The following is a 16,117-nucleotide window of genomic DNA, read 5'->3' as shown; positions in this document are numbered from 1 at the left end:
GATTTAACTCATACATTTATGTATTTAATGTCCCACAATAAACAATTCAAATAATATTTTTAAAATATAATAAATATTTAAAAATAAATATTAGAGTAATATTGTTCTTCACAAAATTATAGCAAGAAAATAAATACATATAATTAGCATGGGTACATTTAGCAAAATTAAAAATGGGTACAAATAAATAAAAAAATTATGGGTACAAATACAAATAAAACTTTAAAAAATATGGGCACAAAAAGAAATTAATATATGGGTACAAATTAAAATTGAAAAGAAAATTGGTATTGTCACATCCCGCCCCGAGGTCCACCACATCCCGAGCCCGCTCCACCATCGTAGCACGATATTGTTCGTTTTGGACCCCGACCACGCCCTCACGGTTTTGTTTCTGGGAACTCACACGAGAATTTCCCAGTCGGTCACCCATCATGGGATTGCTCTCGCGCTACTCGCTTAACTTCGGAGTTCCCATAGAACCCGAAGCTAGTGAGCTCCCAAAAAGCCTCGTACTAGGTAGGGATGAGAATATACATATAAGGCTTACAAGATCCACTCCGTTGGGCGATGTGGGATGTTACAATCCACCCCACTTAGGGCCCCGACGTCCTTGTCGGCACACACGCGGCCAGGGTTAGGCTTTGATACCAAATTGTCACATTCCGCCCTGGGGTCCACCACATCCCGAGCCCGCTCCACCACCGTAACACGATATTGTCTGCTTTGGGGCCTGACCACGCCCTCACGGTTTTGTTTTTGGGAACTCACATGAGAACTTCCCAGTGGGTCACCCATCATGGGACCGTTCACTGCGCACTCATGTACTTAAGCACTTTTAGGTTTTTATTTATTCACATTTTATATACTATCACACTTTATGGCTTCGTCACCTTCCATGTGTCGCCCAACACAGCTCGATTTAGGGTCCTAGTGGACATTTCGGGTCGGGGTGTGTTAGGTACAACTTAAAAAAGGGTTGCAAATTAAAATTTGGTACAAACTAAAAATAAAAATATATGATAAAAAATTTAGCTATAAATATAAATATACCAATTGTAACATTTTTAACACTAAATAAATATATTTAGAAATAAAAAATATTTTATTATTGAAATAATTAATGTTGTTATTAATACCTAATAATTTTGATGAAAAATTAAAAAAAATTAAAATTTTAATCAATGAAGTAAGAAAAGTAGGAATGAAAATCTAATTTATCTTTTTAAAAAGCTCCTGTACCTGCTATATGGTTGTCTTGTCGACCGACTCGACAGACAATCTTGTAGTAAATATTTCATGGCTCCACAAATCAACACATGCATGCAAGCAGGCCACCCGACGAAAGCAAATTTCAGTTCACCACAGAACCAAAATCAACAACTCCAAAAGCTAAGATATGCATGGTTCAACAATAGTACCATTGCAGAAGCAGTTCTGATACTATGGAGTCACTTAAAAGTGCTTTTGGCTTAGTTTTCAGTATGAGCTGCATCATGATGACCAATCAAGTCAGGCCTCTCAACATATACCCACACAATAATCATATCGTATCTTGGCCAATTTAGATAAACCATAAACTTCTTTGATCGCCTCTACTGGATATATATAGCATTCCCAGACTTAGATACATGTATATATATTGTATGGTATCGTGTATGCAGCATAACAATACACAGTATTACAGTCATGCATACACAGTAGTATCAGTTGGTATATCGAACATGTGATCATCAAGCGAAACTTGCGGATGATGAACCATGGCATGCTCATTGTAGATGTACCAAACAAATGTACTGTAGAGGCCTCTACGATAGATATGTTTAGCAGTTTAGGTACGATGCATGTAAAACTCATGAGTAGAATTTACAATTAAAATTTAGTTTACGGAAAAATAGTGTGGCTCACGTCACAAAGAGGAAATGATGGGACAATATATGCTAAGCAGCTAACACATACTTCATCGAATCTGCTGATATGATTAGGAAACCAATGCTAAACTAAAATCACAGAAAAAATTCTTAGCGGATTATTTTTATGTAATTTGATCCCCTAAAAAGTTGTTAATTCTCATGCTTACGCTAGCTTAGCATAAGATGCCTAATCAGGAGCAACCTGCAGAGCTTAAAGCAAAAAAGGAAATCAAATTGACTAATTTAGGGTTTATGGAGATATATACATATATATATATATATATATATTCTACTCACTAAACATATTTAGTTAACCACCATGAAAATTCATAGAGCACTTATAAGAAACTGATGGAGATGCAACAATCTAAGGGTAAAAGAAAAAGGAATACCTAGGCATGCATATTGCTTGTTGATGGACGTAGACTTGAGATGAGGTGATAAAGATTCCAAATCTGCAAATGAAGATTAATTATGTATGTATTTGAATTTTGAATGCAAGGACAAGTGGCAGTATATGAGCACAGATTCCCTCGCCACTTTCCAAAAGTCTCTCTCAATCAATCATATACATATACATATATATCAACCAACCTCAAGAATATCAAGTGGAACAACAAAATATCTAGATCTTTGTGGCAATTTTGTGAGGTTAATTATAATTTGAGGGACTTGATCAACTAGTTATTCAAATCTCCCTATGCTTCCCAGATCGCTGCTAATTATGTTATCAAACTATGAACTTGAATTATTGATTATATAAATTTTTGTGCGGTCTAAATTCACAGTAACATAAACATTTCTCTAGCAACCTATGTAAATATAACAAGCTTCTGTTTGATGAACATTTAATAGTTGTTGGTTGTTGCTTACATGGTCAAAATGCCAAAATGTACAATGTGCAGCAATACATCAATGATTCGTTGAGAGAGTTGAAATCTAAGATTCTTAATCCTAGCCTCAGCTTTGTAAGCCAAAATTAAACAATCACAGATTCTAAGTTTTAAGCAATGGACCTAAAATAAATGGCCACTTGCATGCAAAAGGGGGCAATAACCAATTGGCAATTTATATCAAGAATATCCCAAACATTCCAAGCGGCCATAGATTTATTTGGTCCAAGAATATGAGTCCATATAAATCTTGTTTGGAATAATATATAGCAAGTGGAATGGGAAGAATCAAGATCATCACCAAAGATATGTTTACTAGAGAAAAGAAAAATAAGATAATAAGCACAAAAATACATCTTGAAAAAGAAAGGAAAAAGATTTTTGCACACATTTTTCTCCTTGTGCCTCATGTTTATTTTCGTTAGTTTTTTTCTTTACTTTATTTGATTCAAAGGCTAGATATAAATAAGGAAATGCATGAGGATAAAAAAAGATGTGTGGATTCATTTTCGAAAAGGAAATATCATCATCTAAGATTCGAATGTGGTCCAAATGAACGCACATTGACCTAAAATATTGAGTTGCTGTCAGCATGCATTTGATCTTTATACGTACCAAGTATAGCAGCTGTTTACTACCATTTTGTACATGAATTTTCGAAGTTTTGGATTCTTAAACCCCAAAGGGGAAGATATGGACCCTGTATATTGACACAATCTCAAATATCCAGCCTTGCCCATTTTCAGACATAGGATGATGATGAAGAACATAAAGTAAAAACACAGAAAGGCAGTTCGCTCTGGCTTACTGAAGCCTTAGATCACGCAGAAAAGACTCGTCACATAAGGAAAACAGTTGCTTAAAAGTGAAAATTAAGCCTAAACTACAACATAAAACATGATGTATATGGCATTTTTTTCAATTTCCCAAATGTCAGTACGTCACAAGGTGTCCCTCCGAAGCTAGAAAAAGAGTAAAACACAAAAACGATGGACTTGAAATTCGATCAAACATTATTTCTGAAGTTATTAAGATCACCAGAAACAAATCTTTACTTTGTTGATCGACCCTGTCGGATCAATAAAACTAGCAATTCAACCAACATTTTACCTTTGTGATTCTGTAAAGTTGACATTTTTTTTTTCTGCACAAGCTTCCATGTTTAGGGACAGTACCTAACAGCATATTAGTCAGTAATTAACATTTAAATGTGGCAAACAAATTGATGTCCAAATCAACAGTGTAGCAATGAAAAGCACCTTGTCCCAAAAGGGTCATTCCTTGTATCCTAATTTGGAAGCAATGCTGGAATATATACATCGTACATATAGCTTTAATTTGGCACCACTAGTTAGTGATGCTTAAGCTACCAGCAACTTCATTAAGAAGAAGAACCCATTTCCCTGATAATGCTGAAGTACTATATGGAACAAACAAAAAAAATCCTCCTTAACATATACCGACTTTTGATTTGAGGCTCAAACAAACCGATATAAATTTAAAAAAAAAAATTGAAAAAGAAACATGTATTTACACGGAAGAAAAACTTACATATCGCATGTTGTATACCCATATACATACATATATATATATATATATATATATGTATATATCTGTTTTGTGACGAAAATTTGATAAGAGAGAGAGACAAAGAGGAATATACAACAGATTAAATGGAAGTTTCTCCCGTTTATGCCAGCCAACCAAGTACTGATAAATTATGTGTTTTCAGTTGCTGCAAAATTACCAGTACTGCAAAACGTGTTTTCCGTTGCTGCAAATTTACCAGTACTGCATAATTGAGACGAGTAATTGCAACAAGAAAGGAGGTCCAACTTGGTGGTCAATTGATCAAGGAATATAGTTGGGGTAAATGAAAATAAAAAAACTAAATAAATAAATAAAGGGCCATCCCTTTCATACTGGATTCTCTTCTACCATTTGCATGTTCATCTTGTGGCTCTTAAGGGAACGTATCACTTCAAATTTTGCCCTTTCTGAAGATATATTCGGCCAACTGGCTTAACCCCACCAGTCCTTTTTAGTGCTTATCCTCCTGCTTATAAGGAGCTCACTTGCTTATCTTTCTTCTCAAGCCACTCCTTGACCTCGGTCTTCCTTAACTGAGAAAAATACAGCCCTTCCTTTCCTTTCTTAAGAAGTGCTTTTAGGTTTTTTTTTTTTTTTTTTTTTTGGAGAAGTGCTTATGATGGCTTCCAACTCACTCAGCTCCTCGTGGACTCCTAAGCAAAACAAACAGTTTGAAAAGGCCCTGGCTTTGTACGACAAGGACACCCCCGACCGCTGGCAGAAGGTTGCCAGAGCGGTCGGTGGGAAGTCTGCTGAGGAGGTGAAGCGGCACTATGAGCTCCTCATTGAGGATGTCAAGCACATTGAGTCTGGCAGAGTTCCGTTTCCTGATTATAGAGGGGAATAATACTAAGTCTTTCTCTCCTTGGACTTTGAATGGCAAAGGTACTTCACTAGTTCCCTTTCTTTTGTTTATATTTTTGTTTAAAGCATTTTGCTTACTAGTAATCCTTAACCAAATCATCTTCATTGGTAATTTGGTATGCCGTACTGAAATGAATTTAGATGCTGTTATACTATTGCATGCGTTATTCAGCTAATTAAAACACGTCACTATGCTCTCTTTCTATCTGTCTCCTCATGCAGTATGTTATATAAGATACAAGAGAGGATCACGTAAGGAGAGAGATAGGAAGAGCGGAACTGACACAGGGACGTGGAAGTTTCTCTCCCTATTCAGAGATGTTACACCATGATTCTTGAATCCAATGAGAGAATAGTGCTGGTAGTTTCCAGTTAGCATGAGCAAGATGGGTATCATTATTTTGAGATGGGTGGTTGTGTGTATCTACTACTGCCTCCATTTCATTTCATGGTCCCCCAAAAACTTTTTTTGTGGGGACAATAGAAAAGTCGAGGAAACCGAACTCAATATTTTACCGAACCTTTCGGTCTCGAGTTGTGCACTTGCCCTCACATCTTATTCACGTGCTAGGCTTAACAGCCACACATGCTCTCACATCTTAAGCTCAAGAGATCACACAACGAGCACGATGAGAGTAACCCACATTAGATGTGAAATTCTTGCATCAAGTGTTTCAACGATTTTGCGTTCTTCACAATGTTCGCAGACTGTTTAGTTTTTTCTGCATACTAATACTTTTTGTTTCACTTCTCTTCCACCTGGCAGGCTCTTGAAGTTTATGATTTCTAGCGTTTCCATGAAGTTCATCAAGAAACAAGGTTGTGAAAATTAGCAGATGCATGCAGATATGTATATGTAATTAAAGAAAACCAGTTGGTTTTATGTAGCTAAATTAACCATTGTCGTGGCTTTCGATCAGTGTATGAAGTACCATATATTTGGTTTATGAAATTCAATACTACTACGATTAGATATTACGTTTGCAAAAAGCCTATTCCTTTTATTTTCTGGTAAATCTATAAATGGAAGGGACATATGGAATAATCTTATCTCTTTCCCAATCTCATCCCTCTCCCTTACTACTATTGTCCAGCTTGAATTCCCCATCCTTAGGAAAAAAACTTGTATGGGACTTTGTTTATCATTGGACTTTGCTGAGTGACACTACAATTCACTTAAAACTCTCCACGTGGCAAGTCTTACATATAATCTTTTATCATTCTTTAATATGTAAAATTCTCATAATTATTTTTTCTACCAATTAATGTACACCATAAGATTAATCTAATGATTCATTTTTTTTTTCTTCTTTTTCCCTTTTTTTTTTCTTCCCAATTACTTTTTAAGAAAGTTATGCTGCCCAAAAAAGTTCTGCACCCCAAATATAGCAAGATCAATCTAAAGAGTTTATGTTTTGCCGTGAGTCTTCACTTTCTTCGCTTTCTCCCACTTCTCTCTCCAGTTTAATCCTTGTTTGGCCTGCCTTTATCCACATTCCAAAATCTGGTGTGAGCATCGGTTCCCTACTCTCATCTCTCTTTTGATTTATCTCATGTAAATTTTTGTTTCAAGTTGCACTAATTATGTGGAAATTGAATTTGACTGCAGTTCTCTGCAATTTTTTTTCCCTTGAGTTTTCATTTTTATAATGGAAAGCAAATAAAGTATTCAAGTTCTATAAAATTGACTACATGAGTTGCTTGACATTAAGGTTAAGAGAAGTTAGTAATGAAGGAGTTACTATCTATAAGCAACCAAAGAAGGTCAAAAAAGAGGGAACACAGTTGAGTTTATCTCTCATACTTCAATCCATATCGTTTCCTTCTCTTGTAAAATGTTTAAAGCTAAGGGCATATTGTGTCAACATGCTTTGAGGATATTTGATTCGAGTCTACAGTTTGTATTTAGAGAGAGGAGAAACAGTGAGGGAAGAAGATGACGGGGAAATTTTGGGAAGAAAAATGACAGAGAGAAGAAGAAGAAAAAAAAAATGAACAATTAGATTGATCTTATGATGTATATTAATTAGTAAGAAAAATAATTATGAGAATTATTATAAAAGAATGATAAAAGATTATATTTAATAGTTGCTATGTGACGAGTTTTAACTGGATTGTAGTGCCACTCAGTAAAGTATAGTGGTAAGCAGTGACTGATCTAGAATTTTAAACTCGGAGGGTCCCAATAATAAAGGTAAAAAAATTTATAGACAAAAATAACGTCGAAAAGTTAAATATAATACATTTCATTTAAAAATCATGTGCAACACAACATTACAAGCTATAAAATCCTAATTAAAGCGTCCACGACGACGTTTCATAGTCTGAAAATGTTCCATGATAGCTTCATTACCAATACATGAAAAAACATCTTTCTCAATGTAAACAACTAAGATGTCATTCAACCATTGATCTCCTATTTTGTTGCGAAGTGGACTCTTAATGATATTCATAACGGAAAATGTCATCTCCACTGAAGCAGTTGCAACTGGTAAAACCAAAGTCAACTGAACAACCAAATATACATATGCAAATGTTTGATGCAACCCCTTCTCCACCATTTTCTTAGCAAGCTCATTAATCCCCCGCAATTGAGAAAAATAATTATCAAAACGCACAAAATGGGAACTCATACTTTGTAAGCCTACAAGGTCCCATTTGCAAATATGCTCTTCGGACCTCATCTTGAATATTAGAAAGATAGTCTTTCATTCGAATTCTTTTTCCCGGGTCTCTCTCAAGATTATTAAAATCAATGTCACACTCATTTTGTCTTGAGCTTGAACTATCCGAACAAGTAGATGGTGCTATTGGCTTTGGCTTGAAAAATCTTTCCATATTTCTTATTTCTAAACTACACATTTAACCAAAAACACAAAACATATACCAATCAACCAATAAACAAAAATTCCATCTAAATTTCAATGATAAAATGAGTATACAAACATAAAACATATCAACAATCATATCAATAATAGACTAAAAATCTCCACCAATATCTAATATAATTTAATTGAGATTAGATTAGAATACCAAAAGGTTTACTTGAATTTTGAACCAAATAGTGGTGGCTTGGAGAATTGAAACAAGTGGAGGTATGATATTAGAGTAATGTAATTATAATATGGGATTGGGTGGGATTAGAAATTTAGGGTTTTGGAATTGGGTGAATATAAGAAAGATGGGGGGATTAGGGGGGCAAAACAGAGGAATAGGGAAAGGACTATTGGGAAAGATGGCCCGTGTGGGGCTAGGCCTTAAAAAAGAGAGTATGGAATCATGGACAAACGGCACCGTTTATCTCAGGCTTAAAAAAATATAAAATATAAAAAATAAACAAATTAAACAAATTGGCCAAAACACTGCGTTTTGGACCAATTTTTTAAAAGGCCTGTTTGTTTTCTTTCTTCTCCCTCGCGGCCCCGCTGTCTTCGTCTTCATTGCAAGCTGCAGCCAGCAGTACAGACCTCGTGTTCAAGTACGAGGGGTCCTCCGGAAAATTTCTAGCAGCATTTTAGAATCGCCGAGGGGTCCTGGGACCTCCCAGGTCCCTCTGTAGATCCGTCTCTGGTGGTAAGCCAAGCCCCACACAAGTTTTTCTCCATCATTAGACCATCTCCAACCATTGGGTTAAAACCTAAAATTTTTAATCCAGAGACAATTTTTCTGCTAACCTTTATGGGTTAAAGTTTTAGCCCGAGATTAGTAAATAATGAATTTAGGATAATTTTTTTTCTTAAATAACTTAAAAAAAAAATGTAGACTATCCTAATATAATTTTTATGAATATTTTTTCAACCTAAAAATATTTAGATTTCGATAAATATTGAAAAATTACTAAACCGACACCATGAAATTCGTGGAACACTATGAAAGAATATGAAACACAAGAATTTGTTTTAATTACCTTAGCCGTTGGATTTAAATTTGGACCGTTAGATTTTTTTTTGCTGTTGGACTTGATTATATTAGATCTTAACCCGTTAGATTTAATGAATTTATAAATATAAAACTAAAAAAATTACCCATACATGGTGGATCAACCCACTAACCTCAGGGATTCTGGCCTAAATTTGCCTCATGAATGAGTTTCAGATTAAAACTCATATTTGTCTCAAGAGTTAGAGCAAGTTTGGCAAGATTTAGAACCTAAAATTTGACTCTAAAAGTTGAAGTAGGTCTTAGGGGGAGAGAATTTACACGGTTGTATGTCCCTTTGCTTCTACAGTTGCAGTTGCGGTAAATATTTGTAGACACGCAAAGATTATACACTCAACTACAAGACAGGTTATTGTGGTTTTTAATATGAAAATGAGATATGCACCACAAACAGTGTTTATACCGCATGGTACAAAAACTTATGCTATACGGCAATCGAACCATGCAAACTGATGTGACTTTGAAGAGGAACAAAGATACGAATATTGGCTTAATTACATCAGCGTCAACAAAATCATGATAACTAAAAATAGTGATCTCTATTTAATTTGGTGGAATAAAAAAAGTTGACCTCATCGATTCTGGACTAAAGTATCCAACCAAAGAAAGATGGCCGTGACGGGCACGCAGTTGAATCCATGGCCATTGATGCATATTGGGCTTCATTGTTACGGTTGACAATCTACAACACTTCAACATGTGACTGATTACATTGGTATATTTTTACAATATAATCTCTGTTACCGATGTACGTTTATATATGGTTGAAAATCTACTGCGTATCTATAGAGTGAGTATTCAGTATAATTGTTGCACCATAATTGAAAATATACTGCGTGTCTATGAAGTGAGTATTCAATATGATTGTCACACCATGATAGCAGACACATAAAGTGACAGCTTCTTGTCAATAACCATAACATTTATCTTTTTTGGAACAATGAAAGAGATGGATCATGATCATGAGATACATTAAACGTTCCCAACCACTAAATCACACGTTCCAAACACACAAAATTTTCTATCTTACATTCCTGTCATGTTAATGAGTTGTATTTAACAAACACTGATTTAACCAAATTGGCTACAATAGTGTGGTCCATCTTTTGTACTAAATTTCAAATCTCTTCTTCGGAGTTTAGAGTTTAGATAAATTTAATGTAGTTATCTTATATTTTTTTATTTATTTAAATTTTACCCACGGTGCCTTAATTGAGAAAAATTGGGCCTAGAAGTCTCTAACTTTGTTTCCCACGTCATATTTTCCCAAATTGGGCCCTCTTTTGCAGATCGCTTGATTGGTCAGGGCTTAAGCTCCTGGAAGCGACGAGCTTCCCTTCCCTTCCAATCTTCCCGTTTAAACCCTAGATTGCTCAGGGTTTAAGCTCCCACAGAAAATCTGAGAATTTTCAGTTTATAAGCGCCCATGAATTCTCGACCTTGAAGAAAAACCGATCAAATCTCCAACCTTTAGCCATGGTTGCTGCCTCGAAGCTATCTTCATGCATAGCAATGGCAGTCGCGGCTGTCTCCATGCCCGCGCTCTCCAACCGCGCCTACGCCGACTCTCCCTTCCGATTTAATCCGTTCTCGTACTCTTCTCCTTCTCCTCCTCCGCCTTCTGCCGCTCGTGCGGACCAGAGCCCCAATGCGAAATCGGAACCGCAAGCTGAAGAGGCCAGAGGGTCGGGGTTCGATCCCGAGGCTCTCGAACGAGGTGCCAAAGCTCTCCGCGAAATCAATTCCTCTAAATTATCGAAGCAGGTCGTTTTTCTGTTCTTAATTTGATTTTTCTTTCTTTGTTAGTGGTTTTTTTCCGTAGAAAAAATTGGAAAATTGTAGAAAACTTCAAATTTTTGTTTCTTTTTAGTCTTAGAGATTGATTGCATCTTTAAGGTTGGAAATGAGGCACAAAAATCGGAGTTCTTTAGTCTCGATTATTCTTTTAATTTTGTTCTGATACTTTCATTTTGAATGTTTTGAGGATGCGTTTGAATAGAAATTTAATAGGACTTTGATTTTTATTTCTATGTGCTTCTATATTACTATGCCTGCGGTTTTGCTGCCTGCCCCGGTTTAAGCTTAAGTACCGACCCTTGTTATTGTGGGAACCGAAGTGGCTTGAAGCATATTAATTGAAATGTGTTTTCTTCTTTTATTATGCTGAGGTTTCAATGCAACTGAATTTTTCCAGGTTTTTAGTCTGATGAGGAGCCAGGAAAAAAGTCGCCTCACTGAGTTGGAAGCGGAGAAGGCTCATTTTGAAGCAATACAGGCTCAAAATGATCTTGTAAGTTACAAATTTACAATCCATGTTAAAACTGCAGTCATTTGTAAAATGTGGTTTTCTACAGTCCACTCGTCAAACAAATGAAGCGACTCATCTCAATCGTTTGGCACCTACAATTTTCTTTTCCAAACTGCCTTATCACAATTTTTTTTCTTTCTAATAAGGTTTGTTTGGTATTCTCACTGTGCAGAGTTTTACAGAAAATGCTTTGCATACATGAGGCATTTTCTTCGAATGTGCTTTAATGACGTTTAATTTTGGTTCCTGGTCGTTTACTTTTTTATGGCATGGGTTGGGTTCTTTTTTTTGTCAGTAGTGAAACAGATAATGGTCTAGGTTTGTGGCATCTAGGTTTAGAAAATTGCAGATTTGTTTTGTTCGCTTTTATCTGCCTCAATACATTTTAACTTATGCTGTGTAAATCTTTTGATGACAGGAAAGGAGTAAGAACATGGCTGAGGAACAACTAAATATACTGCAACAAGAAGCACAGGCAAAGGCTCAAATGCTTCGTATGGAAGATGAACATGCGAGGAATAGAATGAAGGTGCAAGCAGTAGAATAAATTATGTGTTCTTTTTCTAAAAAAGTTATGGGCCTGTTTGATTTTCTTCTTGGATCCAATTTCTTGTCTTGAAAAACAAAAAGTTGGATCCAAGAAGGATACCAAACAACCTCTATGTTAAATAGGACTTAGAGTTTGTATGTGCCTCAAGTTTTAACGCACTCTAAATCCTGGATTAGTGAAACCTCGGTCAAGTCTAACATTTTATTGTTTATTTGACTGCAGATGGATCATGAAAAGCAGAGGCAGAATAATGCTGAAATGCTTAGGATGCAAGAGGAGTCAAATATCCGAAAAGAGAGAGCAAGACTTGCTACTGAGGCACAGAAGCAAGAGCAGCAGCGCCAAACTGAAAGAGAGAAACATGAATTAGAACTAAAAAACATAGAAGCAGAAGCCATTGCAAACGCTAAAGGTCGGGCCCATGAAGCAAAACTGAATGCAGAACTTAACAGGAATATGCTTCTAGATCAGATGAATGGTGAAAAAGAAAAATGGCTTGCTGCAATCAATACAACTTTTAGTCACATTGAAGGTATCCAGAACTGAGTAGATGCTTTTAAGTTATAAGAAGAAATATTGATACTCATAGTACATACATGAATAAGCAACTATTGTATAAGACAGATTCTCCTGGGTTCTTTCTGTCCAATCAGATTCCTTTTATTGTTTCTTTTATGTTTTTTGGCATAACTGTCCGTGAATGGTGCGATTGTCACCGGCCAAAGTTGTTCCCAATATCCCAATATCCCCTTTGCTGGGCTACTGCCCCTGGTTATGTAGGGTTAGGGTTACTGGATTTTAAAATGTGGGTGGTTAAGGGGTGAGTAAAATCTTGTCTCTTTTAATTTCTCTGGTGGATGGCAATAGTGCCAATTTTAGCTTGAGGTCAATGGAACAGAATATTTGTTTGATCTCTTTATTTTTATTTTTGTGAAATGCTGATGATATAACTGTTTCTCATCTGCTATCTGCAGGAGGCATTAGAACTTTGCTTACTGATAGGAATAAGTTGGTTATGACCGTTGGAGGTGCTACAGCAGTGGCTGCAGGTGTTTATACAACTAGGTTTGTATGCTCTTCTTTTTGTTGCAATTTCACCTATTTCGAGTTTCTTAAACAAGGATGCTTCAAGTTACGATTCCTTATGTACGCGATCTTATTTTGTTGCCCTATTATTCTTCTTGGCATATTTCAACTTTATTAGGATGCAGATGGGTTTAATATTGAAGGAAGGGAGAACAGAGTGTAAGTCAGTACGCTACTTCCATAACCTCCCCCACTTCAACTGAAAATGTAAAAAAGTGGATAGCATGGAAAGTGCTACCCTTTTTATTTGGTGTATTGAAGACCTAGTGTATAAGTCAGTACGCTACTTCCATAACCTCCCCTCTTGTTGTACACTACCAAACTAAACAGTTGGCACCTTCCGAACATGCTACTTTATTTCTACTTATGTGATATTCATTACATAGGTTGATAGATAATAAGTATTAGTCTCTCTTAATTATGATGTCAAGTTGGTCATAATGCCTTTTACTTTATTGATGTGATGAGCTTTTAGTGGAATTGTGATATTAAGTTCTTTCATCCATTTTAGTGATGATTGTATTGCTTAATGATGTGCCAACTAATTGCTTTTTAACTTAATTTTTTACAGAGAAGGTTCTAGAGTTATATGGGGATATGTCAACCGCCTGCTAGGGCAGCCATCTCTGATTCGAGAATCATCCATTGCAAGATTTCCAGGTTCAGAGATGCTTTCTCTAGCAAAGAATAAAGTTTTAAATTACAGTACTGGATCTTCGCAAGGTAAGAATGGTCTTGCAAATATCATTCTCCATCCTTCATTGCAGAGCAGAATAGAGCACCTTGCTCGAGCTACAGCAAACACTAAGGCTCACCAGGCCCCCTTTCGCAACATGATGTTTTATGGCCCCCCTGGCACTGGTAAAACCATGGTTGCAAGAGAAATAGCTCGAAAATCGGTATTACACTGATCCATAGACTTCACTTTACCATCGTGCTCATTTCTGTCTTACTCAAACCTTTTATATGGTCTACCGCCTAGCGGGGACTCCACCTGTGTCTTAGTGACAACTTATCGGGACCATTAGTTTTTTGATGGGGAGATCTTTGTAGGTCAAATGAATGGAACTTGTTGAACAATTAGGAGGTTCAGTTTATTATCTGTTAAAATGGGATGTTTATTCTCATCAGTTTTTGTTTTTGTTTTAGAAGTTGAATTTCTTGATACTAGGATCTAGGATCCAAGTTCATGCCAATTACTAGCACTCCAAAAATCTCATTCTACACTCCTCACAAGTATATTTTTCTTCCAAATATAGAAAGTTTGGAGTGTAGAATGAGATTTTTGGAGTGCCAATAACAATTCCCTGTATATATATAGGAGTTATTCTGAAAAAATTGTAGGTTCTCAAGATGACAGTTTTTGATCCTTTTGAATGCAGGGTTTGGATTATGCTATGATGACTGGAGGAGATGTTGCACCCTTGGGTGCACAGGCTGTTACTAAGATTCATCAGATATTTGATTGGGCTAAAAATTCAAAAAAAGGTCTACTGCTTTTTATTGACGAGGCAGATGCTTTCCTATGCGAGTAAGTTCAGTTTTTCCTTCGTTGGTTAATGGTTATATTTATGTTCTACATATTATTGTTACAGAGACAGTTTTCTCGTCTAAAACTTTTCTTTGACAAAACTTGGGAGTTAACTTCCATTAGTTTATATTTTTGGAGGTTACTGTCATCTTCACTCATATGTGTGTGTGTGTGTGTATAGACTTATATATTATATATAAGCTCAGCCTCTTGTGAATTGTTTGATCCCATGCCAGGAGAAACAGTACACACATGAGCGAAGCTCAACGTAGTGCTCTAAATGCATTGCTCTTCCGAACTGGAGACCAATCAAGAGACATCGTTCTAGTACTTGCCACAAACAGGCCAGGAGATCTTGACAGCGCTATCACTGACAGGATGGATGAAGTGATTGAGTTCCCACTTCCTGGAGAGGAGGAACGATTCAAACTTTTTAAGCTATATTTGAACAAATATCTTGGCGATGAAGGCAAAAGCTCCAAGTCAGGCATTTTCCTCAAGAAGAAACCTCAAAAGATTGTGATAAAGGATGTGTCTGATGATCTGATCCGAGAGGCTGCACGTAAGACAGAAGGGTTCTCTGGCCGTGAGATAGCTAAACTCATGGCCAGTGTCCAAGCAGCCGTGTATGGACGCGAAGACTGTGTACTGGATTCGCAATTGTTTGAGGAAATTGTAGATTATAAAGTTACAGAGCACCACCAAAGAATGAAACTAGCAGCTGAAGGTGGTCATCCGGCTTAGCTATGGAATTTTATACCCCGGCTCAGTTGATAGAGAAGTAGGACTCCGGCATCTATCAAAACCCCAGATGGTAGAAATTCGTAGTGTGAATTTATATTTCGCATTCGATGTATTGAAATAAGTTATTCATTCAGTCTTTTGTTAAATTAGTTGATGAAGCATGTTTCCTAATAGAGTTGGTGCTCGTTTAAAAGTGTTTTTAAAATTACTGAAAGCGGTTGAAAATATTTTTGAAACTAATTCTTACTAAAAATCCATGTGCATTCATCAAAAATGCATTCAATCATTTAAAAAAACACTTGTAAATGAGCCCTTAATTTCCGTAGTTTCCATAGTTCACTTTCTCATTTTTGTTCTAATCGATATGATTCATCCTTCAATAAGAAAAAAAATAAGAAGAATGAGTATACTGTCATACTATGTCTCTTCTTTCTCAATTTCTTATGATATGCCTGGTCTTAAGAAACTACTTTTATATTGTTCAGACAATCAAAATGTCGAAGGCTTATACTTCAGTAATTAAGAGTTTATTGTAAATTATCATTCATACTTTACTGGCAATGCTGTTTGCACATTCAAAAGTGAAATAGTGGTTGACACTCTAATACGAATGGGTCACACATACAATCGCAAGATCGACTTCTATTAAAGAGTATAAGAGTGTCAGCATTATGTGTCACGCGAATTACTTTCCTTACA

The 16,117-nt window shown here is 36.1% G+C and overlaps 2 protein-coding genes across 2 annotated transcripts; both read left to right on the top strand.

Moving 5' to 3' along the window:
- Positions 1 to 4,906: 4,906 nt before the first annotated feature.
- LOC137747114 (protein RADIALIS-like 3) lies at positions 4,907 to 6,238 on the top strand. Its single transcript, XM_068487123.2, has 2 exons — positions 4,907 to 5,281; positions 6,027 to 6,238. The coding sequence occupies exon 1, from the start codon at positions 5,013 to 5,015 to the stop codon at positions 5,241 to 5,243; it is 231 nt and encodes a 76-aa protein (XP_068343224.1). The 5' UTR covers positions 4,907 to 5,012; the 3' UTR covers positions 5,244 to 5,281; positions 6,027 to 6,238.
- Positions 6,239 to 10,281: 4,043 nt separating this feature from the next.
- On the top strand, positions 10,282 to 15,589 carry LOC137747113 (uncharacterized). Its single transcript, XM_068487122.2, has 8 exons — positions 10,282 to 10,963; positions 11,394 to 11,489; positions 11,926 to 12,036; positions 12,280 to 12,589; positions 13,032 to 13,122; positions 13,715 to 14,042; positions 14,526 to 14,674; positions 14,911 to 15,589. Exons 1-8 carry the CDS (start codon positions 10,676 to 10,678, stop codon positions 15,416 to 15,418), a joined length of 1,881 nt encoding a protein of 626 aa, XP_068343223.2. The 5' UTR covers positions 10,282 to 10,675; the 3' UTR covers positions 15,419 to 15,589.
- The last annotated feature ends 528 nt before the right edge of the window (positions 15,590 to 16,117 follow it).

Source organism: Pyrus communis, chromosome 2 (assembly GCF_041283825.1).
Source record: "Pyrus communis isolate YQ-2024b chromosome 2, ASM4128382v1, whole genome shotgun sequence".
Lineage (NCBI taxonomy): Eukaryota > Viridiplantae > Streptophyta > Magnoliopsida > Rosales > Rosaceae > Pyrus > Pyrus communis.
This window is presented reverse-complemented; position numbering and strand designations above follow the sequence as displayed.

Excerpts from the sequence above, each read along its gene's own strand:
- LOC137747113 (XM_068487122.2), top strand. The coding sequence starts at position 10,676 with ATGGTTGCTGCCTCGAAGCTATCTTCATGCATAGCAATGGCAGTCGCG. Across the intron at positions 12,037-12,279 it reads ATGCGAGGAATAGAATGAAG|ATGGATCATGAAAAGCAGAG; the intron begins GTGCAAGCAGTA and ends ATTTGACTGCAG. Across the intron at positions 14,675-14,910 it reads GCAGATGCTTTCCTATGCGA|GAGAAACAGTACACACATGA; the intron begins GTAAGTTCAGTT and ends ATCCCATGCCAG.
- LOC137747114 (XM_068487123.2), top strand. The coding sequence starts at position 5,013 with ATGATGGCTTCCAACTCACTCAGCTCCTCGTGGACTCCTAAGCAAAAC.